The 25,943-nt window shown below is 35.7% G+C and overlaps 1 protein-coding gene across 4 annotated transcripts in view; it reads left to right on the plus strand.

Annotated features, from left to right (window-relative positions):
- The first annotated feature begins 3,808 nt into the window (after positions 1-3,808).
- Positions 3,809-25,943, plus strand: part of LOC132159722 (SH3 domain-binding protein 4-A) — a 33,815-nt gene continuing 11,680 nt past the window's right edge. Inside the window, exons 1-4 of one of the 4 annotated variants that reach the window (XM_059569310.1) lie at positions 3,862-3,945; positions 16,985-17,057; positions 19,138-19,333; positions 19,435-21,788. In XM_059569310.1, the coding sequence (XP_059425293.1) occupies positions 19,213-19,333; positions 19,435-21,788 (2,475 nt within the window). In that variant the 5' untranslated portion in view covers positions 3,862-3,945; positions 16,985-17,057; positions 19,138-19,212. Of the gene's footprint in view, positions 3,946-16,984; positions 17,058-19,137; positions 19,334-19,434; positions 21,789-25,943 lie in introns of all 4 variants that reach the window. The other 3 variants (XM_059569311.1, XM_059569308.1, XM_059569309.1) reach the window with 3 other exon arrangements.

Genomic DNA, 25,943 nt, shown 5'->3' on the forward strand with positions numbered 1-25,943 from the left:
AAAATCCTATAAAAGATATTCTATTAAATCATTTATGAATTTGAGGTTCTTGCATGTAAATGACCAGTTTTTACCAGTCATTACGTGCGAGTTACTTCCCTAAAAGACGCAACCGTTTACAATGTTATAGCTATATTTATTCTGCGTCTGCACTATGAAGTTGACATAAAGCTTATGTGGAAGGCATTATACAAACATATTTGTATCACATTTCATCCGTGTGCACCTTGGGCTAAAATACAGAATAAGTACGGGGCCCGTACAAATGTCAACAAAGGACGCGCACAGGAGAACTTCCCAAATAATGAGCTTTCTGCTTGCATGGCTGTATGCTAATTCCGCACAGCCTTTAAACCTGAATGATAGTGTATTTTTGCACATCTGTTTTTGGCTTTATTTCCTTTCAAACGCAGTCCTTTGAGGACGAACTCCTTTCCTCAAACTTTGACATGATGTCAGGAGACTAATGAACTGTGTAGTATCTCCTCATGCGTAACGACGGGTGTCTGTCAAATCAACACGCAACTCAACTCGTCTGAACAAAGAACATCAATGTCTAATGATTTTATTTTGTTTATTTGCCTCTTCTATGCCAGACAGAGGTGGGTTTTTTTGGTCCATGCACTGTGAAAGCATATATCATGTGGCTATTCATATGTTTTTCATCTCTTTTTCACTCCGTTTTGCCTTTCAATGCATTTTTTCTCCCTGTCTCACAAAACAGACAACAAGCCCTCATCACCCCCGGAGAACGCAGGGCATGATGCTCGCGGTGAAGAGGAGTCTCTATGTTACAGTCTCAAAGATAGCAGCGGCTCTCGCTCCTTCCCCGAGACTGCTATCAAATTATTCCACCAGCCCCTTGAGCGTCACCCCACAGACCCCCACGCATTTTTGTGGATACGTATAAAGGTTTTGTAGCTTTCTGGAAATTCAAACTCCAAGCTGGCTCTTTCTCTGTTGCTCTTTTTTTCCTTGGTTGGTTTTTAACTCGCACACACAAATAAATATAGGTAGGCTGATACTGTAAATAGATAGTTCATGGTTTATAACTAAATTCAGAAATATGCATTTGCTGTCAGATTTTATAAACATCTACCAGTAGTGACTAAAATTTTGTTGGCCTATCCACCTTGTTTTTCAGTGCGGAAGTTATTTTCTTTGAATGTGCCAGACTTCAGATCAGTCGCTATAAATAAATAACTAAAATAAAAACGTAAACAGCAAAACTATTTCTGCTACAAGCCGGTGTGTTTATGACAGACAAAATCAATGTGATAGTAACTACCAGTTTGCCATATAAATCAGCATATCAAACTGACACTGAAAGCCTTGCACTTTCAAGTGCTACTTTTTGCCTACCGTTTATTTAACTTTGAACTTAAGATACGTTCACGCCAAATCGTAATTACCGTAATTACCAACTTGTAAAAAGTGTTCACGTCCTCTTAGAACTCGTAATTACAACTTGTGAACTGGTAGTTTTCTGAGAGTTATGACTTTTAAAGCCTGTCCACCTCAGATTTATTCATTCACACTATCCTTAGCCATTGGTAGTGCAATAGTTCAGAGTCTAAAGGCCTGTTCGCACCAAGCACGATAACTATAAAGATAACGATAAAGATATAGTTCTAAAAATCGTTCTCAATATTAAAGAATAGCAGACTCCACACTACTATAACGACAAAGGCATAGAGTAAACGGTATCATTGGAATCATTTTCAGAACAGTTTTTTTCCAGCTGATAAACAATACAAACATTGACAGCCAATCAGAATCCATCAAGCTATAACAAGCTCGAGAATTTAAAGCAGCAGACGCATGTGCACTTAGAATGAACAGACGCTGGTGTGTTCGTTCGTTGGTGTGGATGCTAATATTGTTATCTTTATAGTTATTTTTATAGTTATCGTTTTTGGTGTGAAAGGGGCTTAAGGTTGTGAACATCTCCAAGTAGAATGTCACGTGTTGTCATTTTGATAGATAGTAATTATGATATGGCATGAATGTAGCATTACATAGCTACTGTTCCACCTACTATGCAGATTAGGATGCAGGCACTTTGTGAGATAACTTCCTGTTCATAGTCACATGAGAACAAAATGGCTACTTTCACATCGATTATACCCAATAAACTCTATGGCTGCATCTGAAATCTCATAGTCTTTGAGTAGTTACTTCTTTTGAATAAGTAATTGATTCTTCGCAAAAACCCTCTCTCCTTAGTTACTGTTGCTATGTCCAACAAGCCATGCCACTTTCATGCGACACATTTTCTCGCAGTGAAAAATACATTGCGGAAACTGATGAGATGCCGACAGACAAGACAGAGCAGGTTACTAATATTTTTTTTTTTTTAGCATTTGGATTTATGCATTTAACAGATGCTTTTATCCAAAGTGACTTAGAATCAAGCCAAGGTTTATTTTTTTATTTTTTTTATTTTATTTTTTTTTTATCAGTATGTATGTTCCCTGGGAATTGAACCCACAACCTGTTGCGCTGCTAACGCAATGCTCTACCACTGAAAATTTCTTTTTAAAGAAATTCAAACAATAAATACTGTTTTGTGGCTCTTTAAAGTGTCGTGACAGATCATTGTATTGCCTCAGTTCAAGTAGCATGAAAATTTTACATCTTACCATATTAATTAAAAAGCACGAAATAACCATGATTGATATCAGAACGTATTTTTTTTTTCAACCATGGAAAGACATCAATATGCAAAAATTTTCCTCTATGATTTGTTTGTCGGCAAAATGGCAAATTTAGCGTTATGATTGGTCAGATCGCCTGTTAATCAAGTTCTTTGTGAACAGTCAATTACTTAGCAAGCATTAAAAATGTACGTTCTGTAATGTGTGTAGAATAAATGTAATGATTACCTACTACTTGTTGACGTTGTTATGACGTGACCTACAAGCGTCATTTGTGTCACTTCACTGCTTTGCAAATCTTCTCGTGAAGCCTTATGGGATAGTAAATTGTCCATCAGGTGTGTACTTAAGAGTCTTTTCAGATATCTGAGTACATTTTACCAAATTTTTAGGAATGTGGTAATATCTGACATATTACTCTGTTCACATGCTGTTTTTGCCTACTATATAGGAGAAGTATGTCATTTTTGATATGTTCTATACCACCTGAATAGAGCTATATGTTAGCATTTAAATTTCTTTATTGGCACTTGCTTGCTAGCACATGACTAGGAGAAGTGCGTAATGCTAACAAACAAACATTTGACCACTTACGAAACTTACTTAAATTTAGAAGAAAAAAATATAATATTTATAATGCTTACCCGCTTTGTCCTTTTCTGATTCTTTGTTTGAAAACATGCCAAACTAAACATTTTTCAAAGATTTCAGCCTTTATTTAGTTAATATGTTTTATGTTTTAAATCCATTTATTTTTTACTTTTGAAATTTAAACAAATCATTGAACAGATTAAATTTGTTAATTCCATGTCTTACTTTTAAATAAATTAAATAATAATAATAATAATTCCAAAACCACTAAAATGAGGCATTGATGTTTTCTATTTAATATGACATTATTTTAGAAATGATGTAGGCTTTAATTTTTTCAGTATGCTCTTAATAGTCGAAGTATGAAAGTGATGGAAAGCTTGAAGTAGGGGACAGAATGAATATCATCAGCATCATCACTCAGTGAAATTAATAATTGATCAGGAAAACTAGACGCCAGGGGAAAAGTGATTTTCCTTGAGGGCCCTCGGTGACAGATGGCGAACCACGGATTCCAGTCTCCGCCTAGCCGTCTTCGAATCCCCGCCCCTCTCCGTGACATCACCGGCGCCCCGGCTCCGCCCAGATGCGATGCGAGACGCGTTTGCCCAACAGCCACAAAGGAGCACAAAGTGAAGTGACCAACTCAACACTACAACTGCGCGCTGCTTTGGATAAACATAACAGGAATGCAGAGGTGAGTTCATGCCATCGTTGCGCTTTTGTGCCTGTTAACACTCTTGGCTGCTTTTGAATAGATTCGGATTATATTTTGAAACCTCCGAAATGTTTGTGTTACTGTCTCAGCGCTCTGTGTTTTGTTGAACATGCGTTTCTTGGAACATTTCAGATTTCACATTTCTTTTACAAACCTGAAGTTGAACATAGGCTATATCAGATGTATTCAAGTTTTATATGCATAAACTTTAATGGGCAGAATATTAAAGAGACGTGAATTATCAATAGCCCACATAAACAATAGTACAAATGTTTTTTTTTTAGAACTAAAAACCTTAATTTATTGATTGAATGAACTCATTATACGTAGAACTAAATTGGATGTTCCCAGAATTTCCCTTATAAACACTACGTAAAATATGTTTGTTTGTTTTTTTGGAAAATGTACATTGATTTCTTCAAGCATGTGTATTTTAAGTTGCCAATAATCATTATAAATATACATGTTTGTGACAAAATACCATAATAACTGCATTTGCTATTACTGAAAAATATTTCTCAAAGATGTGATTAAAACAAAGATTGAAGTAGTATTTATTTATTTTTTTTATTTATTTATACAAGAAAATACTATTTCAGTATTCCTATTTAAAAACTGGAGGCTACATTGAATTCAGTGTGTTACTTGCTGTTGCTTTGTAATCGTTTGATAACAATTTGCTAGCTTTTTCTTAGTGCAAGCTGTTTCTACTCCTTTTTTAAGTGACAAATTTAGTTACAAAAGCTAATTTTAGTTACTGCTCTAGTGAAACTATTGTTACCATGGTACAGTTCCATTAGGAACAACTTGTTCTCCATTGACAGTTGGTTATTTGTTGCTGTGGTTATCAGTGTTTGATAGTCACGACCACCCCGGTGGACATTTCTAATGGTGAGGACATCCTATACACCCTCGGCTCCCATTCCCAGCCGTCTATCCCCTCTCCTTTTCCTCCCTCCCCTTCCCACATTCCTTCCAGACTTTGAATGGAACAGGACTGACCTGTGGCATAGCTCAGCCTCGTTTTTCTACAAGACCTCAGCTCCCCCTCTTATATTAACAATTTATTTTCAAGTTACGTGGTGTATTAAATATTCATGGCTCACAGAACAAATAGCTGCTTCTACTTTAGACTGGTATGGTTGTATGTGCGCGCGTTTGTGTGCATCTTTTTTTCATAAGCTTGTTTGTAGTGAAACTATTTTTGTTGTTCAAAATCTTGAAAAGTTAAGTCACGACAGTTCCAGATCTGATACATGTGAACCATGTTGACAATCTGCTGTCGATAACCAAAGAATAAATTGTCTTATTTGATTTGGACTTGCTATTTGGTTTGTGTAAACAAACAAAAGATACTTTTTTTATGGTAACATTCTTACAATTGAGTTAAAGCTTTGCTACAATACGTCAAGAATAGCCTTGAGACTTCAACAGTTATACGTGTTAACATGAGACTAGTCTGCATTGTAATAAGCTTAGCTTTTGCATGATGAATTTAACTTTAAAAAGTAAAGAAAAGTGTAAAATTATCCATCTAAAATGTGTAAAGCTGTAGTGTCCATTCTTTAAAAGTGATACTTTTAAGCATCCTTAGCTCAATTTTTAGTGCAGCATGATAATGGAACTGAAAAATGTAAAGAAAATGTTTAAAACACAACATTTTTTTTAAATGCTATATTTCATTATGAAACAAAAACGCAACTCCAAAATCCAAAAGTTGTACGTCTGAAATGTATATGGCTACAGTTAACAGATATATTATAAAATAACTAAAATAAATCACATTTCATTGATTCTGTTTTGTGTTGTTCAGAAAAAAAAAACGCAAGACGCATTGTCCAAAATTGTCCAACTGAATGTGTACAACTACAGTGTACAGTGTTCTAAAAGCAATACATTTAACGTCAACCTTCAATAAATCTTTTAAACTTAAAATATCAAATAGGAAGTAAAAAGTATATCCAAATTTTTAAAACCACAAAAAATAAACAATAATGAATGCAAGACACATTGTCTAAAATCAGTAGTCTGAAATGTTTGCAGCAGTAGTCTCCATTTTTAAAAAGCAATGCATTTTATGATAACCATTAGCACAGCACGCTAATACCAAAACAGAAAATATATAACGTAACTAAAATAAATGATTATGTCTCGTGTTTTTTCAGAAAGAAAAAAACAATGCGCTTTGTCCAAAATCGTCCATCTGAAATGGACGAAGAAAAAGCGATAAATTAAATGACAACCTTAAAATAATTAAAAAGACAAAATGTCTCAAATGCTGTCTTGTATGACACATTGTCCAAAATTGTCCAAATCGTAAAACTTCCGAAGTGAATAGAACAAACTACAGCATACTGTCCATACAGCTGAACTTGTATCAAAGCCCAAACACGTTCTTCACAGAAGTGTCCATCTGCAAAAAATCACTCCCTCTATTATTTGTGTCTTGTCCACTGTACATAAAGCCATGTTAGTCCAGCTTAGAGCAGCAGTGTTGAAATCCCCCTCCAGTCAGATGGCAGCCGTAAAAAATGTAAAAGCAAGGGCATAAAATGGCAGATCGTTTTACGAGGATTTAATGTTTCAGAGTTGGCCATCAGGAGAGATTACATTGTAAGTAAATTGTGGCTTTTACAGTGTTTATCCTGAGGCAAGCAGGCCTGATCTAGTTCAGCTCGCATCCAACTGGCCTTTTCTACTCCCGTAGCTCTTCCAAACATGAATGACTGTTATAGACGGTGTGCGTGATACTCTATTTAAAGAAAGCCGCTAGTTTCAGTTTAGCTAAGGGTAAGTATTACTCCGGAGAACCTAGAATTATATACTCTCTTTTGCTTTTTCTGTGCGTCGGGATGAGGGAGTGTATTGTTGATGGTATCAGTGGGTGTCTTTAGCTGGGATCAGGACCAAGACCTGGGCGGTTCGTTTTCAGGACTCAAACATGAGACGCTCAACAGTCTGGGGCTCGAATTTAAGCCTGTTGTCTAACCCTCTGTTTCCTGATGATTCATCGGCCGCAGATGTGTTTATATATAAATGAGCTATTTCAGTTCATTTTAGTGTAAGTTGAAGTATGAAACAAGTCGAGAACAGCTTGTTGTTTTGTATATATATATATATATATATATATATATATATATATATATATATATATATATATAAAACATTAATTTCAAGACAATTAAACATGCATTCTGCTCAAATTCTCATCAGAATTTGGGTAAAATAGTTACAATCTTTCAACCAGGTGTTTGTGGATTGTGTTATATGTATATATATTTTGTGCTGATTATCAAATAATGTACAATAATAAGGTAATAAATAGGGATCGGCGATATATCTAAAGATGTGATCATGCGCATCTAATCAGTAAATCTGGTTCCGTGATTACAGCTAAATGGCCATCACCTGCTTTTAATTTGAGAGGCATTTAATAGACAGAGCCGTAGATCAATGACAAGCTATGCAATATCGCGTTCATTATCAGTATTGGCTATTCAATGAGAAATGACAATAATGAGGTTTATATATATATATATATATATATATATATATATATATATGTATGTGTGTGTTTGTTACATGTAAAATAAGAGCATCTTCACCTCAATCCCTGATTCAGCTGACTGACATGTGCTTGCCATATGAAGTTTGTCTGCGTTCTTTAACGTTTATAATCTATCAGCTGAGGAATGATATTAGATTCAGTCTGTGGCAGCCGATTTCCAGCTGGAGGGCTTGAGATCCACCGAACAGCAGCAGGAGGAGGAGACGGGACGGGACGGACGCGAGCTACCCATCAGCAAAGCATTTCCTCTCTTTCTATTTCTCTTTTCCTCTCTCACTGTTTCTCCTTTACTCTCTCAGTCTCTCCAGAGCACTTCCTGTCATAGTTTGGCCACTACCTGTGGCTGTAAACAGAGCCGTCGTCCAAATGAATGCATGACCCTACCAAATATTATTATTATTATTTTTTTTTTGTATGCAAAATATGATTTCTTGTAGTTTTGTGTTCAGTCAGGTGAAATGATCTGGACAAGTTTTGAGATTTTTTTTTAATGTTTTCGTTGTGTACTTCCCACTTATTTATGTGCTTTTGAATCTTAGAATTTATGCTTTTCTTATTGTGTTTTTGTGACTATAAGTTACTCTAATTTAATATCACAAATAATCAGTTTCAATAATAAATTTTTTATCAGTTATATATATATATATAACTATATATATATATATATATATATATATATATATATATATATATATATATATATATATATATATATATATATATATATATATATATATTTATTTAAATAAAAATATTTAAATTATTTTATTTGGTAAATAGTTATAAATAAAGTAATTTAGTATTGTTTTATTAAATATTAATATAAAATAGACAAATATATAAATATAATTATTATTTATATAATTAATATGATTAATTATTTTACATGTTGTTTATACTCACCCACATTATTATCTAATAAATAAAATAAGTACTTTAAATATGAAGTAAATTATTATTATTATTAAAAGTAATTGTGTGATATTTGTATTATTAAATATTAATGTAAAATATATAAATAAATAGCATAATCTAAATATTTATAACTTAAATGTTTATATTTATTTATTGTAATTCTGTAAATGTTAATTCTCAATTTAGTTTAATTATATTAAGTATTTTTTATTATTTAAAAAAAAATGTGTGGATAGGTTTTGAGAGATTTGTCCTTAAACCTGATTTAGAAGACATCAAATATATTAGTTCTTTCACACTTTTGAAAGTAGAAAGAATGTAATGTTATTTTTGTGCTTTGCTAATAGTTTTAGTCGATGAAAGCTTTTGCTGTTGAATCAATGTCTGACCAGAACAAGTTTGTGTTTAAGCCTCATTTAATGAAGTGTTTCATAGATAAAGTCACAGCAAACCAACTCTGAAAGTCAGAGATGAAGAAATTCCTCCGAGTGCTCAACTTAGTCGATTTCGGAATGATTTTCATTTAATCGAGAAATCCTGTCATTGTCCTTTGCGCTTCAATCTGTTTTCTAGCCAGAAGGGATATATTGGCATCTGAAAATGACTTTGAGTGAATGCAGAGGCATTGCAAAATACATGCATTTGAGATGCATGCTGTCTGATATAAGAGATTAGGAATCTGATTGGCGGTTGCTGTTCTGGAATTTTGGTTCTATCCGAATGACTGAGAGATTGAAGTGTCAACTTGACTTTCATTAATGCTGGTCTGAATTTCTTTTTGAATTTCTCACCAGGGACGTCATGATACACCCTCCAGAGTTTAAGTGCCCACATTTTGTGCTTGATTGTTGTGGATTTCTAAACGGCTGATATCTAGAAGTGCAGATGGCCAGTTCATTACCTTTCTCACTCCTTGTTTCTGTTGCTGCATGATTTTGATGAATCTTATTATTTTATCCCTATTTGTGTGTCATTGTGGCTATTAGTTAAGATTAAGATCACAAATAATCTGCTACTGCATAATTATTGTATAAATAATTAACATTTTCGACAAAAATTATACCTTATACCTTAAAAATACAAAGAACCTTGCATCTTTTTTTTATCACAGCGTTAGACACCTGATATTTTCCTATCACAAACAGAGGCTGCATCATGAAATGGTGAGAAATATCTGCATGGTTGAGTGATGCGAGACGGCACCACCCCAGTAACCAAACAAACACGCGCCAGAAAATACACACCGACATCCTGCACTTCAGGTTTTATTTAATTTCAGGCCACATTTGGTGTGTAATGTAAAATATGATTCCATTGCTCCATGAACATATTAAATGATGAATGTGTTGGGATGCTGGCTTCTTGTGAGCACTGGTCTCCAGAGAAGTGTGTGTGTGTGTGTACTGTAATAATTAGGTTTGACTCCATGGTTTTGCTCTGGTTAGTCTCTGCAGGCTTTCTCCTCCCACCAAGGACTTCACTCTCTCTCCCAAACACATGCACACACTAGTGAAAACTCAGAAAAATAAATGATTATGTACTCGCTGAAGCGCTGAAATTGTATCCTGTAGGGGGTCTCATGTCCAATTACCAGAATAAATATAGCCAGAAACTATACGCATACTCTACGAAGTGCGTAAACGTAAACATCGCCAGTGTTTGGTTTTGTTGAGTATATATACTTGTGTGTTCTGGATGGATTGTGATGGTTGACTAAAGTGTAAAAAGTTATTTTCCGAAGTTGTAAATAAACCAAAGATTATTGGAATTGTTTTATAAGCAAAAATATTTACGTTTTTCTACTTTAATCCAGTGTTACTTGCAGTTTCTTCGTAACTAAATGCGATTATTACTAGCAATTTCTGATTGTTTCTAAATTGTTTGTTCTCTTCACCAACATTCAGCTAGATGTTTTGTTGTTGTTGTTGACTAGATTTAGGTAGAGATAAATTAGCCTAATCTCAGTGTTAACTTTAGCTAATTTTCTTCACAATATTGTCCTCAAACTGTTTCTCTGCCCTGATAGTTGACCTGAAAGATAAACTGACTGTAGAATACCAAATATGCTAATGCTCACTATTTTCGGACACTTTGAATGCAATTTGCTTTTTCCTGTTAAGGGCAGAGTGATTTGTAAGAAAAAAAAAAACATATACCGGAACCATATATTAATTATTTTATATGGTAAATAATTGCGTTAAGTAACAGTTTTATTTATTTATTTATTTAATGATAAAAAATATGAAAATGTTATTATATTATACTTCTTACTAAATGGTTAAAGCAATTAATTATTTTTGAACTATAGTAAACATACATAATGAAGTTGCAATTAATTTTACTCTATATTTAATTTAATTATTTGTGATTTGCTTTGCAACGGTTGCACAATTTTGCGAACATTTTGTAATTTATACATCAGTAAGGATTTACTACTTTTACTACTACTTCTACTCAATAAAAATATACTTACAATTACAATATTTTAATGAAAAACAATTGTTACAACTAAAATTAAATATGAATATTTATGGTTGTCTTATTCACTTTATTTTCCAACATTTAACCCTCAAACTTTTTTGGAAGACTGCAGTGAGACCTTAAAATTTCTCTTTTTCTTTAAAAACCACTTCTCATTACAATTATAGTAAGGATTTATCACATGCTGCGTGTTGAACACCTCATTATAATAATAGTTACATTTAGATTTCATGCAGCCTTACCTGTTATAAATTACAGTCTGAAGCATGAAACTGAGCTTGTGTAGCTAGAAAAGTTTGCATATATTTTAGACCTAACATTGAAAAAAAATGGGAACAAATGACTGTTGGCATATTTACTGACACTGAAACAATAATCATAAGCAGATCCAGACTTTTAGTAGCCGAAAGCATGACTTCTGCAGAGTTGCAGTCCAGGTCTTATGACTGTTCTTTCTCCCTGAGGAATGGAACACATCTAAAAAAAGCACAATCGTCATCAGTTTCCACAAGTACAATAGTGTTGCATTGTGTTTCATAATTAATGGGGACTCAGCACAAATTCAGTCCTTGTAATCCCCCTAAACGCCCCTGAAAGTCTCGCATCATTCGGCGTGACACCTGAGGTAAATCTTCACTGGCTTACGTTGAACGTGCTGGGCTTTATATGTCTTTCGGAGTGTTTGGTTTGGTTTGTGAAGATGGTCAGGGTTTCTTGAAAGAAAGGCCCGACCTGACGCAAAACAACACCGTTCATTTACAGAGGACTTAGTTTAAGCCTCCGCTAATCCAGACCTCCCAACAGAAGTGAAATCTGGCATCATTTTCTCCTGCCTTTGGAGAGGCACATTTGGGAACACAACTCACTGGCCATGAATTGTTTCTTTTTGCGTATTCATGTATGCAAATGAAATTCTGAGTGTAATTGAAACAACAATATGATGTATTCTCCTTTGACTTGCTGTGCACCAGAAATAAAATTAGTGCACATGCTTCGGCACAATGAGAAATCTGTAAGGTATTTGTACGCATGGCACGGGGTTGAATTTGGCTTCCAACCTTTCCTAATTGCATATATAATTGTATTTATTTTGCATTATTGCATATATAATTTCAGAACATATTTGTTCTGTTTTCTTTGTATGTATGGATTAATTTGGTTGTTACAGACATTCGGTGATAATATATATATATATATAAAATTAAATTTATGCATTTAGAAGACGCTTTTATTCAAAGCGACTTACAGTGTATTTAGGCTAACTTTTTTTTTACCTAACATGTGTTCCCTGGGAATCGAACCCACAACCATGCGCTGTTAACACAATTCGCTGTTGTTTAATATATCAAAATTCTGCATTTTACATATAAATACTACATATATTATTTAGAGCACTTTTATTTTTATTTTAAAGGTGTGTATGTATATATATATATATATACACAGTACAGACCAAAAGTTTGGACACACATTCTCATTCAAAGAGTTTTCTTTATTTTCATGACTATGAAAATTGTAGAGTCACATTGAAGGCATCAAGGGCTATTTGACCAAGAAGGAGAGTGATGGGGTGCTGCGCCAGATGACCTGGCCTCCACAGTCACCGGACCTGTACCCAATCGAGATGGTTTAGGGGTGAGCTGGACCGCAGACAGAAGGCAAAAGGGCCAACAAGTGCTAAGCATCTCTCGGGGAACTCCTTCAAGACTGTTGGAAGACCATTTCAGGTGACTACCTCTTGAAGCTCATCAAGAGAATGGCAAGAGTGTGCAAAGCAGTAATCAAAGCAAAATGTGTTTACTTTGAAGAACCTAGAATATGACATATTTTCAGTTGTTTCAGACTTTTTTATAAGCATGAGCCCCGTCAGACTGGTCGTGGCGGAGGTGTTGCAACAATATATAGTGATATTCTCAATGTTACCCAGAAAACAGGATATAGGTTTAACTCTTTTGAAATACTTATGCTAAATGTTACACTGTCAGACATGCAAAAGAAACCTAATGTATCTCTTGCTCTGGCTACTGTGTATAGACCACCAGGGCCGTATACAGAATTCCTAAAAGAATTTGCAGATTTCCTCTCAGACCTTCTAGTTACAGTTGATAAGGCGCTAATCATGGGAGATTTTAATATTCACGTTGATAATGCAAATGATACATTAGGACTTGCGTTTACTGACCTAATAAACTCCTTTGGAGTCAAGCAAAATGTCACCGGGCCCACTCATCGTTTTAATCATACACTAGATCTAATTATATCGCATGGAATCGATCTTACTGCTATAGATATTGTACCCCAAAGTGATGATATTACAGACCATTTCCTTGTATCGTGCATGCTGCGTATAACTGATATTAACTATATGTCTCAGCGTTACCGTCTGGGCAGAACTATTGTTCCAGCCACCAAAGACAGATTCGCAAATAACCTGAAACATGTTATCTGTTTCTGATGCAGAAAAGCTAGTTCATGCATTCATGACCTCTAGACTGGACTATTGTAACGCATTTCTAGGTGGTTGTCCTGCTTCTTCAATAAACAAGCTACAGGTAGTCCAAAATGCAGCAGCTAGAGTCCTTACCGGGTCAAGAAAATATGATCATATTACCCCAATTTTACAGTCTCTGCACTGGCTACCTATTAAGTTCCGTATCAGTTACAAATTATAATTACTTACCTATAAGGCCCTAAATGGTTTAGCTCCTGCGTACCTAACTAGCCTTCTACCACGCTACAACCCATCACGCTCCCTATGGTCACAAAACGCTGGACTTTTGGTAGTTCCTAGGATAGCAAAGTCCACTAAAGGAGGTAGAGCTTTCTCACATTTGGCTCCCAAACTCTGGAATAGCCTTCCTGATAATGTTCGGGGGTTCAGACACACTCTCTCTGTTTAAATCTAGATTAAAAACACATCTCTTTCGCCAAGCATACGAATAATGTATCTTTTAAATTGTGAGTGTAGTTGCATCTGATCAAATGTGCATTTTTATTCATTAGCTTGGGTTAAACTAATTTTACTTTGTTGGATCAGCAGCTATGCTAATGATGTCTCTATTTTGTTTCTATGTTTTGCCACGGGATTTACATCCCGTGGTAACTAGGATTTACACAAGCTCCAGTCTGGATCCAGAACACCTGAGAAGAGATGATGCTGACCCTCAGAGGACCCCAGATGATGCTAACCTTGAATCAACAAACAGAACTAACAATTATTGCTACATGTGTGACTGCATCCTATAATTACTATTAATTAATAATATTGATAGTTCATCGTCTAGCTGACTACGTCTTGTATTATTATTATTATTTTTAATTTTTTCTAAAATCCTGTCAAACGTGCAAAAACTACTAGCTACTACTAAATATTGTAGAAACATAATTTTCTGTAAAGTTGCTTTGTAACGATTTGTATTGTAAAAAGCGCTATACAAATAAACTTGAATTGAATTGAATTGAATTTTTTGTTATGTATATAATTCCATATATAATTCCACATGTGTTAATTCATAGTTTTGATGCCTTCAGTGTGAATCTACAATTTTCATAGTCACGAAAATAAAGAAAACTCTTTGAATGAGAAGGTGTGTCCAAACTTTTGGTCTGTACTGTGTATATATATATATATATATATATATAAAGAGTCTAGAAAAAATTCGTCAGCCTTACTAATTGATTTATTGGTTGATGTTTGTTTGTTCATTCACTCGACTTATCCTTGGTCAAAAAGATTTTCCCTCTTTCTCTCTCTGAGGAATATGTTTGATAAAGAGGCTTGTAATGTCAGACTCATTTGCAGTAGCTGAGCCTTGTCAGGTCGAATGACCTATTCACGCAGAGACGATAAATGAAGTCGGTCATTTAATGGACTCTTGAAATTAACCTCTTATGGGCTCTTGGAAATATTATCTTCCACCCACACCCTCCTGCACTTTACCTGAGTAAACCTTTTGTTTTAGAGTCAGTGGTGAAGTATGGACTACAGGGCAGTGGAGAAAGAAATTGCTTTGTCCTCTGCAGAAGGGTCATTTATAGACGGGGTGGCCATATTTACCATGTGATGAGCTGTTGGCAGAAATCCCACACGGCTTCTTCACCCAAATAGCTTGTCAAAGTAATATAAAACTCTTTCATATCATCATTGGAACTAATAATAACATTTTATAACCGAAAGGGCCTTAATGTGGCATGTTATCTCAGTTATTGCCTCAATGCCACGTTTTGGAAATGTAATTATAAGAATTCATTTGAAATGACAGGTGTTTTTACGCAGGGCGGAAGGATCGGTTTTATATGGATGTGGTAATGCCGCTCTGTTTGAATTAATTAATTCAGCCAAACACTGAGCTTTATCTGTATGAAGCTGTCTGAAGGACGATGATTAAGGAGGAGTGCTTGAATTTAAACTCACGAGGTTTCCGCAGAGCTAACAATGTATCTAAGAGCATCTAAATTCCCTGGCCTCCAGCTTGAAGTGCTTTCCGCTCATCTTCTTTGAGTTACGTGCCGCATCCGAGATAAGAGTTCTCATGTCTTATGGGACACCCGAGAGTCGTGGATTACCAGTGTTTCATGTTGACGACGGATGGTTTGAAACATCTCTCTGGCTGAATATTACAGGGATGTTGCTATATGGGAATAGCAGGGTTTAGTTTCCCGTTCCAGGTCCATTAACTGTTCTTGTAGTACTTTTGGGAATGTTTTGAGTTTTTTTTTGTTTTGTTTGTTTTTTTTTAGGTGCATTATGTCATTCCATCCATGTTGGTGGAAAATGCATGTTTTTTAACTGCTAATGGAACCAAAAACATCTAATTATGTTTGTTTCTGATTTTAATTCTATTAATAGTTCTTGCAGTGCAAAACAACACTCAGTACTTTCTTAAAAGTGCAAACATTGTACCATTTTGGTGGGGGGAAAGTTTGGTTTAAAACTTAATGGAAATTAAATAATTATTGTTTTATTTTTTTTAAATGTTAAAACTGCATTTTTGTCACCAAAAAGTTGTATGTAATTGCTAAAGTTTGTGTGATTTTTAAGTTTTGTTAACAGTTCTTGTAGTGCAAATTAACACTGAATACTTTTTTAAAAGTACTACATTGCGCCATTTGGCAGGGAAAAAAAATTGTGTTTTAGAACTGTTAATAGAAGCGAAAATATATGTCTTTATAATTGTATTTAATGTAAAAAATCTGACCAAAAATTTGCATAATTGCTAATGTTTCTATCAAATCAAAAACATTTTTGTGTTACCATGTCAAGGGCACACTGGCAGCACTTCATTGTAATTTTGTTGGCAAAAAAAGTTGTAAATGTGGTTTAAATCACTTTCAAAACAAAAAAGTTTCTGTTGGTCTATGTGACGAATTTACAAGACTAACTTAAACATTAGTGAAATCTTTTTTTTTTTTTTTTTTACATGACATTCCAGATTGAGTGGATTCCCTAGTTAAATGACTTATTTCCTACAAAATTTTTCCAAACAACTATAAGTGTGACTGCACATTTGAACTGCTATTCATAATGCATCGCAATTCTCAGCATTGCCACAAGGGGCACTTTACCAGCAATTTTAATAAACCACTCATCTACGATTGTTTTTTTGGCTTCAGCAATTTGAATATAATTTTGCTAAGCTAAACTGGGCATATTTATACCTAGCTACTTGATCAACATTACATCTTGTTAAGTACAGAGGCCTGTAGAAAATGCAAAAGCATTTGTTCAACATGTCTAATGATATCACACACTTACGATTTGAAACTGAGGTTAACAGATCAATGACTAAATAGCTTTATCACTAGAGTCTGTGAAAATAGACATTTAAAGAAAACAGGATGGGGTATACAGAGGGATTACGGGAAGGAGACCCTAGTCTTCAGTCTTTGAAGTGCCCCAGGTGCTGTTATCTGAAACTATGATTACATCCTTGTCAGACCTCTAGGTTTCTAATCCATCAATTGCTCTTCCTCTGCCTCCTAATACCACGATTGACACATACAACCGGGCCAGTGATGATATTGTCAAATTTAAAATGAGACCTTATTTTTTAGGTGCTCCTGGTGTTAGAAAAACCATAGACCTTGAAGCACTTCCACAGAGATAGAGCTGATAGAGCCAAGGGAGGTCAGTGCTGTAATTTTACAATTTCATTTTTTTTCCAGGAATGCACTTTCTCCAACTTCTGATGGCCTGAATTATGAATAAAATAAAAGCATAAGGGAAGATTTTTTTAAGGATTGGACTAAAGGGAACAGAGCCAAGTGGGATTGCCTACCAAATTCGGCATCTATTAAATGTAGATAAAAGAAATGGACATTTAAAAGGAAATAAATCTTTCCATGAGTCTTTTGTGTGAAAGGCTTTTAAAACATACATGCCAAAGATGCTTACCTCCTTTTGAAGGGTTCATCATCAAGCCTTTAAGTAGCAGACATGACAGGTCCTTCCAAGGCCTTCATCTTTCAACTTCCACAGAGTCGTCTTAAAATTTTCCACAGCAAAACCTTGCATTCATCCAAGTACAGCTTTTCTATACAGAGACACTTTCATGTCATTTCAAACCTCATTTATGGCATCCTATGTAAAATTTTTGTGTAGAAATTAAATTATTATCAGCTACTCTGAGTTACTTGGCCCTTTGGTCTTGTTTGAGATTCGATTCATGCTTCTTTGATTATTTAGTCCAACTAATTATAGCTTGTTTTACATCTCTGTGTTGTTTTGCATGTCTGTCACGTCAAGCGCAGATTAATAGTGCTCATCGTCTCAGACAGAAGTTGAGGCAATCATGCATGGGAATTGAGTCTGTTTCCTCCCCCCGCCAAAGCCAAGCTGTTGCTCACCTTAAGAGAGCATAAATCATAACAGAAAAATAGCACCTCTAATCTACAACAAGGTGAAAAAATTTATCATTTTATAAACCGCTACAGGAGTTTGCAAAAAGTTGGTGTTTTTTATTTTTTTTTTTTTTTATTATGGAACCATGCTGACACAAAAAGTAATATATTCACTTTTAGGATGGTATTTATTCATATTCATCACCTAGCGGGTGTATTAGTTTGTTTAATTGATGGAACCCCTGCTGCCCTTATGCATGCGATTTTTATTTCAAGGTGTCCTTTGATATGCTTTGATATCTTTTAACCCGGCAAATCAAACGCTAAATGATAAAAGACAGTTTCATCCAGATATCAGGTCTGTAAATTACATGCACATATTACATTGTTGTTGTTTTTTTTATTATTAAATGACAATTTTATTACCTTATTTGTGATAGTGTGACTTTCAGTCTTAAGTAAATGTGCACACTGTGTGATAACATTGATCCATAGAGCCTTATGCTGCTTTAAAGCTGTAAGTAAATTATAGTATATTTTACTGAAAGAATATTCAAAATGAAATCAAATATGGGAAAGAGGGATTAGTGATAGTAGCAAAAAAAAATTTAAAAATGAACTGTTGTCTCAAAAATGCAGAAAGGCATTACATTTTGATAAAAGACTTTGATGGTGTTTTAATGTTTGGAGCAACATAGACAAGAAGACCAAGAATGTGCATTTAGTAAATTGGGTACATTTTCATTTCATGCTAGCTTTGTTTTGTTAGCAGTGAGATGTCACTAATAAGTTTTTATTTTTAGAGATTAAGTAAAAGAAAAAGTGAAGGTCATAGATGGAACACATGGTCATTTGAGAAGATGAAAACACCTCGATATGGCTGAAGATGCCTTATTGATTGTAGTAACCTCTGATGGATTTTGCCTAATTGACATGTATTTCTTTAGTTAAACTTAGTTGCGACAAGAGTGAATGTTATGAAATGAACAAAGAGCATTATTCATACTTGAGACTCTCAGAATTTACTAGTATCTGACATCTGGAAATAGATGTTCTTGACTCCTAAGCCAACAGTTTCTGACTTAACTTCTAAATACATAACAATGTGTAAACCTCTTCCAAGACAGATTAAAAGTAATCAACTTTAAAGATCTCTTAATCTCATGCACTACATTTAAGTTACGTCTTGTCCCAGTTTGTCCCTTTAGCTATATCACACTAATCTCTAGCTACAATCTCTCTGAAGAGTTTTGCCTTAATGATCCAATAATCTGATTTCAGCATGTCTCATTATTCTCAGTGAGTCAAGCGTTTGTCCTGTCACACAAAGCTAATCAAGAATGTCCCTGTCCTTTTTGTTTTCCCAGCAGGAAAAAATGGAAAAATGCCAGTGTTTGATTGTCAGGTTTGGAGCAATGGTGAAATAGCGTAAACAATGCAAGATGGCCGCCCACAGGATCAGAGTAACCAACAACAACAATGTGCTCCCTAGATGTAAATCAGAGGGCACTCTTATTGACCTTGATGAGGGAGTGACTGAGGCGAGTCTTACAGATGTCAAAGGTCAGTTTATTGTACTGCAAATAAACTAAGAGAGCATTTGATTTGGTTGTGCCATTTGCATTACAAATTAGTAATTCTTATTAATATGTTTCTCTCTACAGTGCCTTCTCCCAGTGCCTTGCGTTTGGCTCCCTCAACATCATTTGGAACTGCACGGGAAGTGGTTGCCATAAAGGATTACTGTCCATCCAGTTTTACCACTCTAAAGTTCTCCAAAGGGGATCATCTCTATGTGCTGGACACATCTGGCGGGGAATGGTGGTACGCCCACAACAACCGAGAAATGGGATACATCCCTTCGACGTATGTCCAGCCGATCAACTACAGGAACTCATCTTTAAGTGACAGTGGGATGATTGACAATCTTGGAGACTGCTCGGAGGAGGGAGCAAAAGAGCTGGACCTGCTGGGGGAGTGGACTGGAATGTCGCTGAAGCCTTATGACAACAACAACCCCTTTTCCATGCTCTCCTCAACCAATCCATTCCTAAATGGGTCCATGGATGATGTTCTTGATCAGAACAGCAGTGAGAAGGTGAACCAGTGCAACAGCATGGATTTGCTTTTGTTTGACTTGCCTTCAGCCCCCATCTCCACCACCAGCAACACAAAAGGGTACAGCAATAGTGTCTTTGATGGAACATCCACCAGTGCTGATTTTGAAGCCTTGCAGATGATTCGCAAGGGCAATCCCTTTTTTCGAAGCAAGAGATCTTACAGTTTATCAGAGTTATCTATCTTACAATCACAGTCAAATCCTTCATTGCATTCATCAGGGTTTTTTACAGGGCTCAAAGCTCCCTCACCGGAGCAGTTTCAGAATAGAGAGGACTTTAGGACAGCATGGCTAAACCACCGAAAGTTGGCACGATCTTGCCATGACCTCGAGTCCCTTGGGCAGAGCCCAGGCTGGGGTCAAACACAACCAGTAGAGACCAACATTGTTTGCAAATTGGACAGCTGTGGAGGGGCAGTCCAGCTACCAGATACGAATATCAGTATTCATGTTCCTGAAGGCCATGTTGCAGTGGGAGAAACTCAACAAATCTCTATGAAGGCTCTACTAGATCCTCCCTTGGAGATAAACAATGACAGATGCTCGACTGTCAGTCCAGTGGTTGAAATCAAACTCAGCAACATGGAGATTAAGTCATTCATTACCTTAGAGATGAAGGTTTCCGTTGCAACTAGGACAGAAAGTCAAATGGCGGAGGTTTTGTGTGTAAGAAGTGATTGCAAAGAGGGTCCTTACTCTCCTGTTCCACAAGCTTACATTTATGGTGATACAATTCAGGTTCAACTGGACAACTTGGAGCCCTGCATGTATGTAGCAGTTATTGTCCAGACCCAACATATTTCCTTCAATTCAACTGTTTGGGACCATATGATGAAGAAACTTACACTGGGTCTTTATGGGCCCAAACACATTCATCCATCTTTTAAGACTGTGGTGGCAATTTTTGGCCATGACTGTGCCCCCAAGACTCTTCTAGTTAGTGAAGTTGGGAAACAAGCGAAGTCTGCCCCTCCTGTTGCCCTACAACTGTGGGGGAAGCATCAATTTATCCTTGGTAGACCACAGGACTTGCAGATAGGCATGTACTCCAACATGTCAAATTATGAGGTCAAGGCAAATGATCAGGCTAGGGTTGTTCGTGGGTTTCAGATCAAATTAGGCAAGGTGAGTCGGCTCATCTACATGATTACATCTCGGAATGCAGATGAGATTTCTGACTTCACGTTACGTGTCCAGGTAAAAGATGATCAGGATTGCATCCTTGCACAATTTTGTGTTCAGACACCACAGCCGCCACCTAAAACCGGGATACGAAACAATGGCCAGAGACGATTTCTAAAGAAAAAGGAAGTTGATAAAATTATTTTGTCTCCTCTGGCCATCACCACCAAATACCCACAGTTTCAAGAGCGCTGCATTACCAACTTGAAATTTGGTAAACTTATCAAAACAGTTATCAGGCAGACCAAGAATCAGTACTTGTTGGAATATAAAAAAGGTGATATTATTGCCCTACTCAGTGAGGAGAAGATCAAACTCAAAGGACAACTATGGACCAAAGAGTGGTACATTGGATACTATCAGGGAAAGATCGGGCTTGTACATGTAAAAAATGTGCTTGTCTTGGGAAAGGTCAAGCCTATTTACTTTTGTGGGCCAGATCTTACAAGCACAATGCTGATGGAACAAATTCTGAAGCCCTGCAAGTTTCTCACTTACATTTACGCCTCTGTGAGGACAATACTTATGGAAAATCTGGGAAACTGGCGAGCATTTGCTGATGCCCTGGGCTATGTGAATCTTCCTTTGACATATTTTTGCAGAGCAGAGCTGGATAGTGAGCCAGAGAGGGTTGCTTCAGTGCTGGAGAAACTAAAGGAAGATTGCCTCAACATGGAGACCAAGGAGAAAAAATCTTTTCAGAAGGAACTTATGATGGTAAGCTTAATCATGCATGTGATGGTTTGTCTGAACTGCATAGTTTAAAAACTATTGTGGTTGTGTTTGCTTTTTGAATGCAGTAGATGCCCCTGTCCTAAATGGATAACTATTAGAAATTTGTCCACAAACTATTGGACAAATTGGACTATTGGATATAAACCCGTTTTTATGCAGTCCTTTTTATCTGCGTTTCCTCTTATTAATGCTTGGGGCTAATTCTGATGAGAGTGCACTTAGCTGCTCTCTGTTGCCTTTCTTATCTGTACAGCTATGGAAACCTGCAAGTACAGCAGCCAAAACTTTGCTTGGCACACTCAAATTCTGACTGAAAGAAGAAAGATTGTTCTTGTATTAGTTTTTTTTATCACTGGGAACAGTATGTCCAGGGCTGGTAATGTACAAGATGCCTCTGTTTAATCTAGACAATGTCCAGCATCATAAACTCTTTGGAGTCCTTAAGGATTAGCTGATCTAAAAATGAAAATATTTTACTCACCCCTTTAGCTCATGTTGTTCCAAACCTTTATGGCTTTCTTAAATCTGAACTTAAATTTTGCTCATTGTATGGCTTTAGAAGACTGCATATGGAAATATTTTATGATATGAAAGGCCTCAGCCCCTTCACTTTTATTATATTGAAAAGAAAAGAAGTTGATTGGAACGACATGAATGGATGATTTTTGGGTGAACTACTCCTTTGACTCAACCAAACTATTGCTGACAGAAACACACTATTGGGAAAGAACTCTGAACAGAAAAAAGCACAGCAGAGAATATTGAGAGTGTAGCTATTTCTACCTTACATGCTCTATCTACTAGCATTGACCGATATCCCATTTATAAGTAAACAGGTTAGCGCCCCACTTCTGTCAGCTCAGGACTTGCAGATCCGAGGAGACGGTCCATGTAGAAAGATATGTGTTATCATTTGTTGAGGCTGGATAGCGAGAGAGAGGAAAGGTGTAGTAATTCCATTCTTATCTTTAGCAAAAACGTTAGCTTTAGCATCTTATCTGGGATAAACAATACAAATGACATTTTTGCCACATTAAGTCCAAATGGGTATTCTGACTATTCCCTGACCTCAGAGTTAAAGTGATATACCTCTGACTGGAATCGTTGTTTTATCTTTCCTTTCACAACAGGAAGTGTTCAATTTAAATTATTCAAGACTTGAGTGGGTGGTAAGATTCTGTGAGCAATCGTTCTAATCTCTTTCACAATGTTTCTGTATATTTCTTCTTGCTGAGAAGGAGCTTCATCATTGTTTCCCCGCCGTGCTTCAAGTGCTGACACATTCATCAAGTAGAGATGAGGCTACTATTCCCAAGGCCTGACGTCATAGAATAGCCACTTGTCTTTTGTGGGAGTGAATCGATTTTGAAATTGCAGCCTGTAGTCCATGATGGACACCCGGCCTTTCCTTGCCTTTGCTCTTGCTATTATTTAGCGATTTGTCTTTTTGAGTTTTGTAATTATGCCCAATGCTTCTGAGCCTGGTGACATTTTGAGTTGTGGAGACAATGAGATGGTTTGCTCAGCGTTAAGACTGACAGGCCAGCTATTAAGCTTAGCATGGCAATTTATAGATCTTTCAAGCTAATACCCGTCTGTATTGTGATTTAACAATTCTGCCTTAGTATCCTCATTTACAGTTAGCATTCCACACACACAAATGTGCTTAGCCTAAATCCATAAATATATGACTTTTCCTATTAAGCCAAGTTTTATCAAGTCATAAATGGCAGCTTGCCACCTTTACTCAGCAAGTGGAGCATTTTCAAAGCTAGGTGGTTGGCTAGGCACTCTGGAAGCTTCCAAAGAATGAAAGAGCTTGGCAGCTGCCTCAGCCATATCTAAACACTTCTAAAATAAACCAAACAGCATGTGGGGCACTCCAAGGCCATCAGGCTAGTAAAGAAAACAAGCTAAACTGAGCCATTTAATGTGCTTGGTTTAAATATTTGCAGTGGGCGGAACTGGGGTTATCGCCAGCTAACAGTAAGCCACTTTTTTTGGGTTTGCTGTGACTTCTTTTGTGTAAATGTCACTTGTAGTCGCATAGCCAATGCGTTTTTTTTTTTTTTTGTAAGATAGCTTATTTATATTTGTTTGTACAAAAAATATTGAGGAGCTCTGTAATCTCTAGATATTTATAAAATTGAATAGGTGTATTTTATCTCAACTTGCTGACAGAAAGCTGACAGTTTTGTCTCTCTGTCTGGTTTAAACTGGCCGTCTCTGCCCCTAAGGGTTAAATGATGCATTTATAAAAGATTTTCAACAGATTTTGCCTAAGGACTGTCTGAGCCCTGACATTTTTCTCAAATAGCCTTGGTGTGGTGGGACACATTTTACATGCTTCTTTAGAAATCAATGTGAAACATGACCTTCACCTCTCCCTGCCTTCTGGTAGCATAACTAAAATTTGATTATTTTTCTGTGACTCTTCGATCCTAACCGCAACACTTTTGATTAATTTTACAGTAATTATTATAAGTGGAAGTAGTATATTGACACTTTATGTTGCTGTTACTGTATTCAGTGGTATTGTTTAGATCTATTGAGGGAAAAGCTGAGACTTCTCACTTTCTCTCTCTCTCCTACTTGCATTCTAATTTGCATACTCTCTGTTATAAATAGTATGCAGGTTAAGAATTTGTGGATTGTAAATTATAGTATGTTAAAATTATATATGCAAGTAGCCCATGTGAGCTCATACAGCTTTGGCTTCAGTTTCTTTTGCACAACAAAAGAAACTGCTTCAAAGTTAAGAAATATAGAATATTAAATATATATTAAATTAAAGTTAGATGATAATGATAAATATTAACACTGAAGCTTTGTTAGATTTCATGTATATACACATCTCTAGCAGGATATTATTAGCATGTAGTTAAATGTATTTCTTTTAAGAAACTTTTAAGAAATAATAAAAAACTTGAAGAATTCATTTAAATGTTAGAAGTTTTGTTAGATTTTAGCCAAATGCATGCTAGAAATGTGTAATTGTATAAGTTATACGATGAAGGCAACTGCCTATTTTAGCTAGATACTAATGTTCAGATCTGTTCTGAGTGTTAGCATCTAGCAAATTTAAATGTATGTCAAAATATTACATACTAGCATGAGTTTCTTACGTCGAATAAGTTTGTCTTATAGTTCAAATGTGTTAACAAGATCAATCAGCATTCATCACAGTAACCTTTTCAGAACCGTATTTCAAGACTTTGACTTATCCTAACCAAACGACAGCATGAATGAATCGAAAACAATTGGAATTATTGCTTAAATTCATCAGAATGTTATCAAGACCTGTAATAAATAACATTTCACAGCTGAGATCAAGCAGGTTTTGTTAACAAAGGTCATAATTTCCTACAGTAACTTTTTCCATATGCACAGTGAGTTCTGACAGCAGACATTTGAAGTCAATTTATTTCCTTAACGCTCAAGACAACAAGCCACGTTTACCTCACAGCTCTCAGTCAGGGCTGTCTGATCTGGTGTCTTGTGGTGCCAGCGGTGGATCTTGTCAGGTATAATCTATCTGATGATTGGGGAAACCAGGTGATGGGAGGATGCCGAGGGAGGCCAGTATAAATCCAGCAACTATGATTCGTTTTCCACGGCATGATAGATTCTGTGATGGATTACTCAGTAATTGAACGCTTGATATATCATCCCATCACTTCCTGAAATTAAAGTTAATGTGAGCGAGTCAGTTGCAAAATATGGGAAGATTATATTTTGAAATGACCGAGTTGCAGTATAAATATTTTCTTGTTATGTATTTTAAATAGTTTTTCCAGGCCTGAAAAAGTATTAAAAATTTAAAAGTAATAGAGATTTCAGTGACACTTAACAATAAGGTCCCATTATTTAATGTTAGTTAATGATCATTGTTAGTACATTTTAGTAAATGCATTTCTTTTGTTACAGTGTTTATTAATATCTGTCAATGTTAGTTAATAAAATTATAACTTTTAATTGTTAGGTAATGTTAGGTCCGTTAACTAATGTTTAACAGATACAACTTGTTTAACAAAAGTCAGCATTAACTGAGAATAATATATGCTTAATTATTTTTAAATCATGTTAATTACAGTTTTTTTTTTTTGATTGCTAAATGACAGTGAGCACAACTGGATC

This window comes from Carassius carassius, chromosome 16, assembly GCF_963082965.1.
Source record: "Carassius carassius chromosome 16, fCarCar2.1, whole genome shotgun sequence".
Taxonomy (NCBI): domain Eukaryota; kingdom Metazoa; phylum Chordata; class Actinopteri; order Cypriniformes; family Cyprinidae; genus Carassius; species Carassius carassius.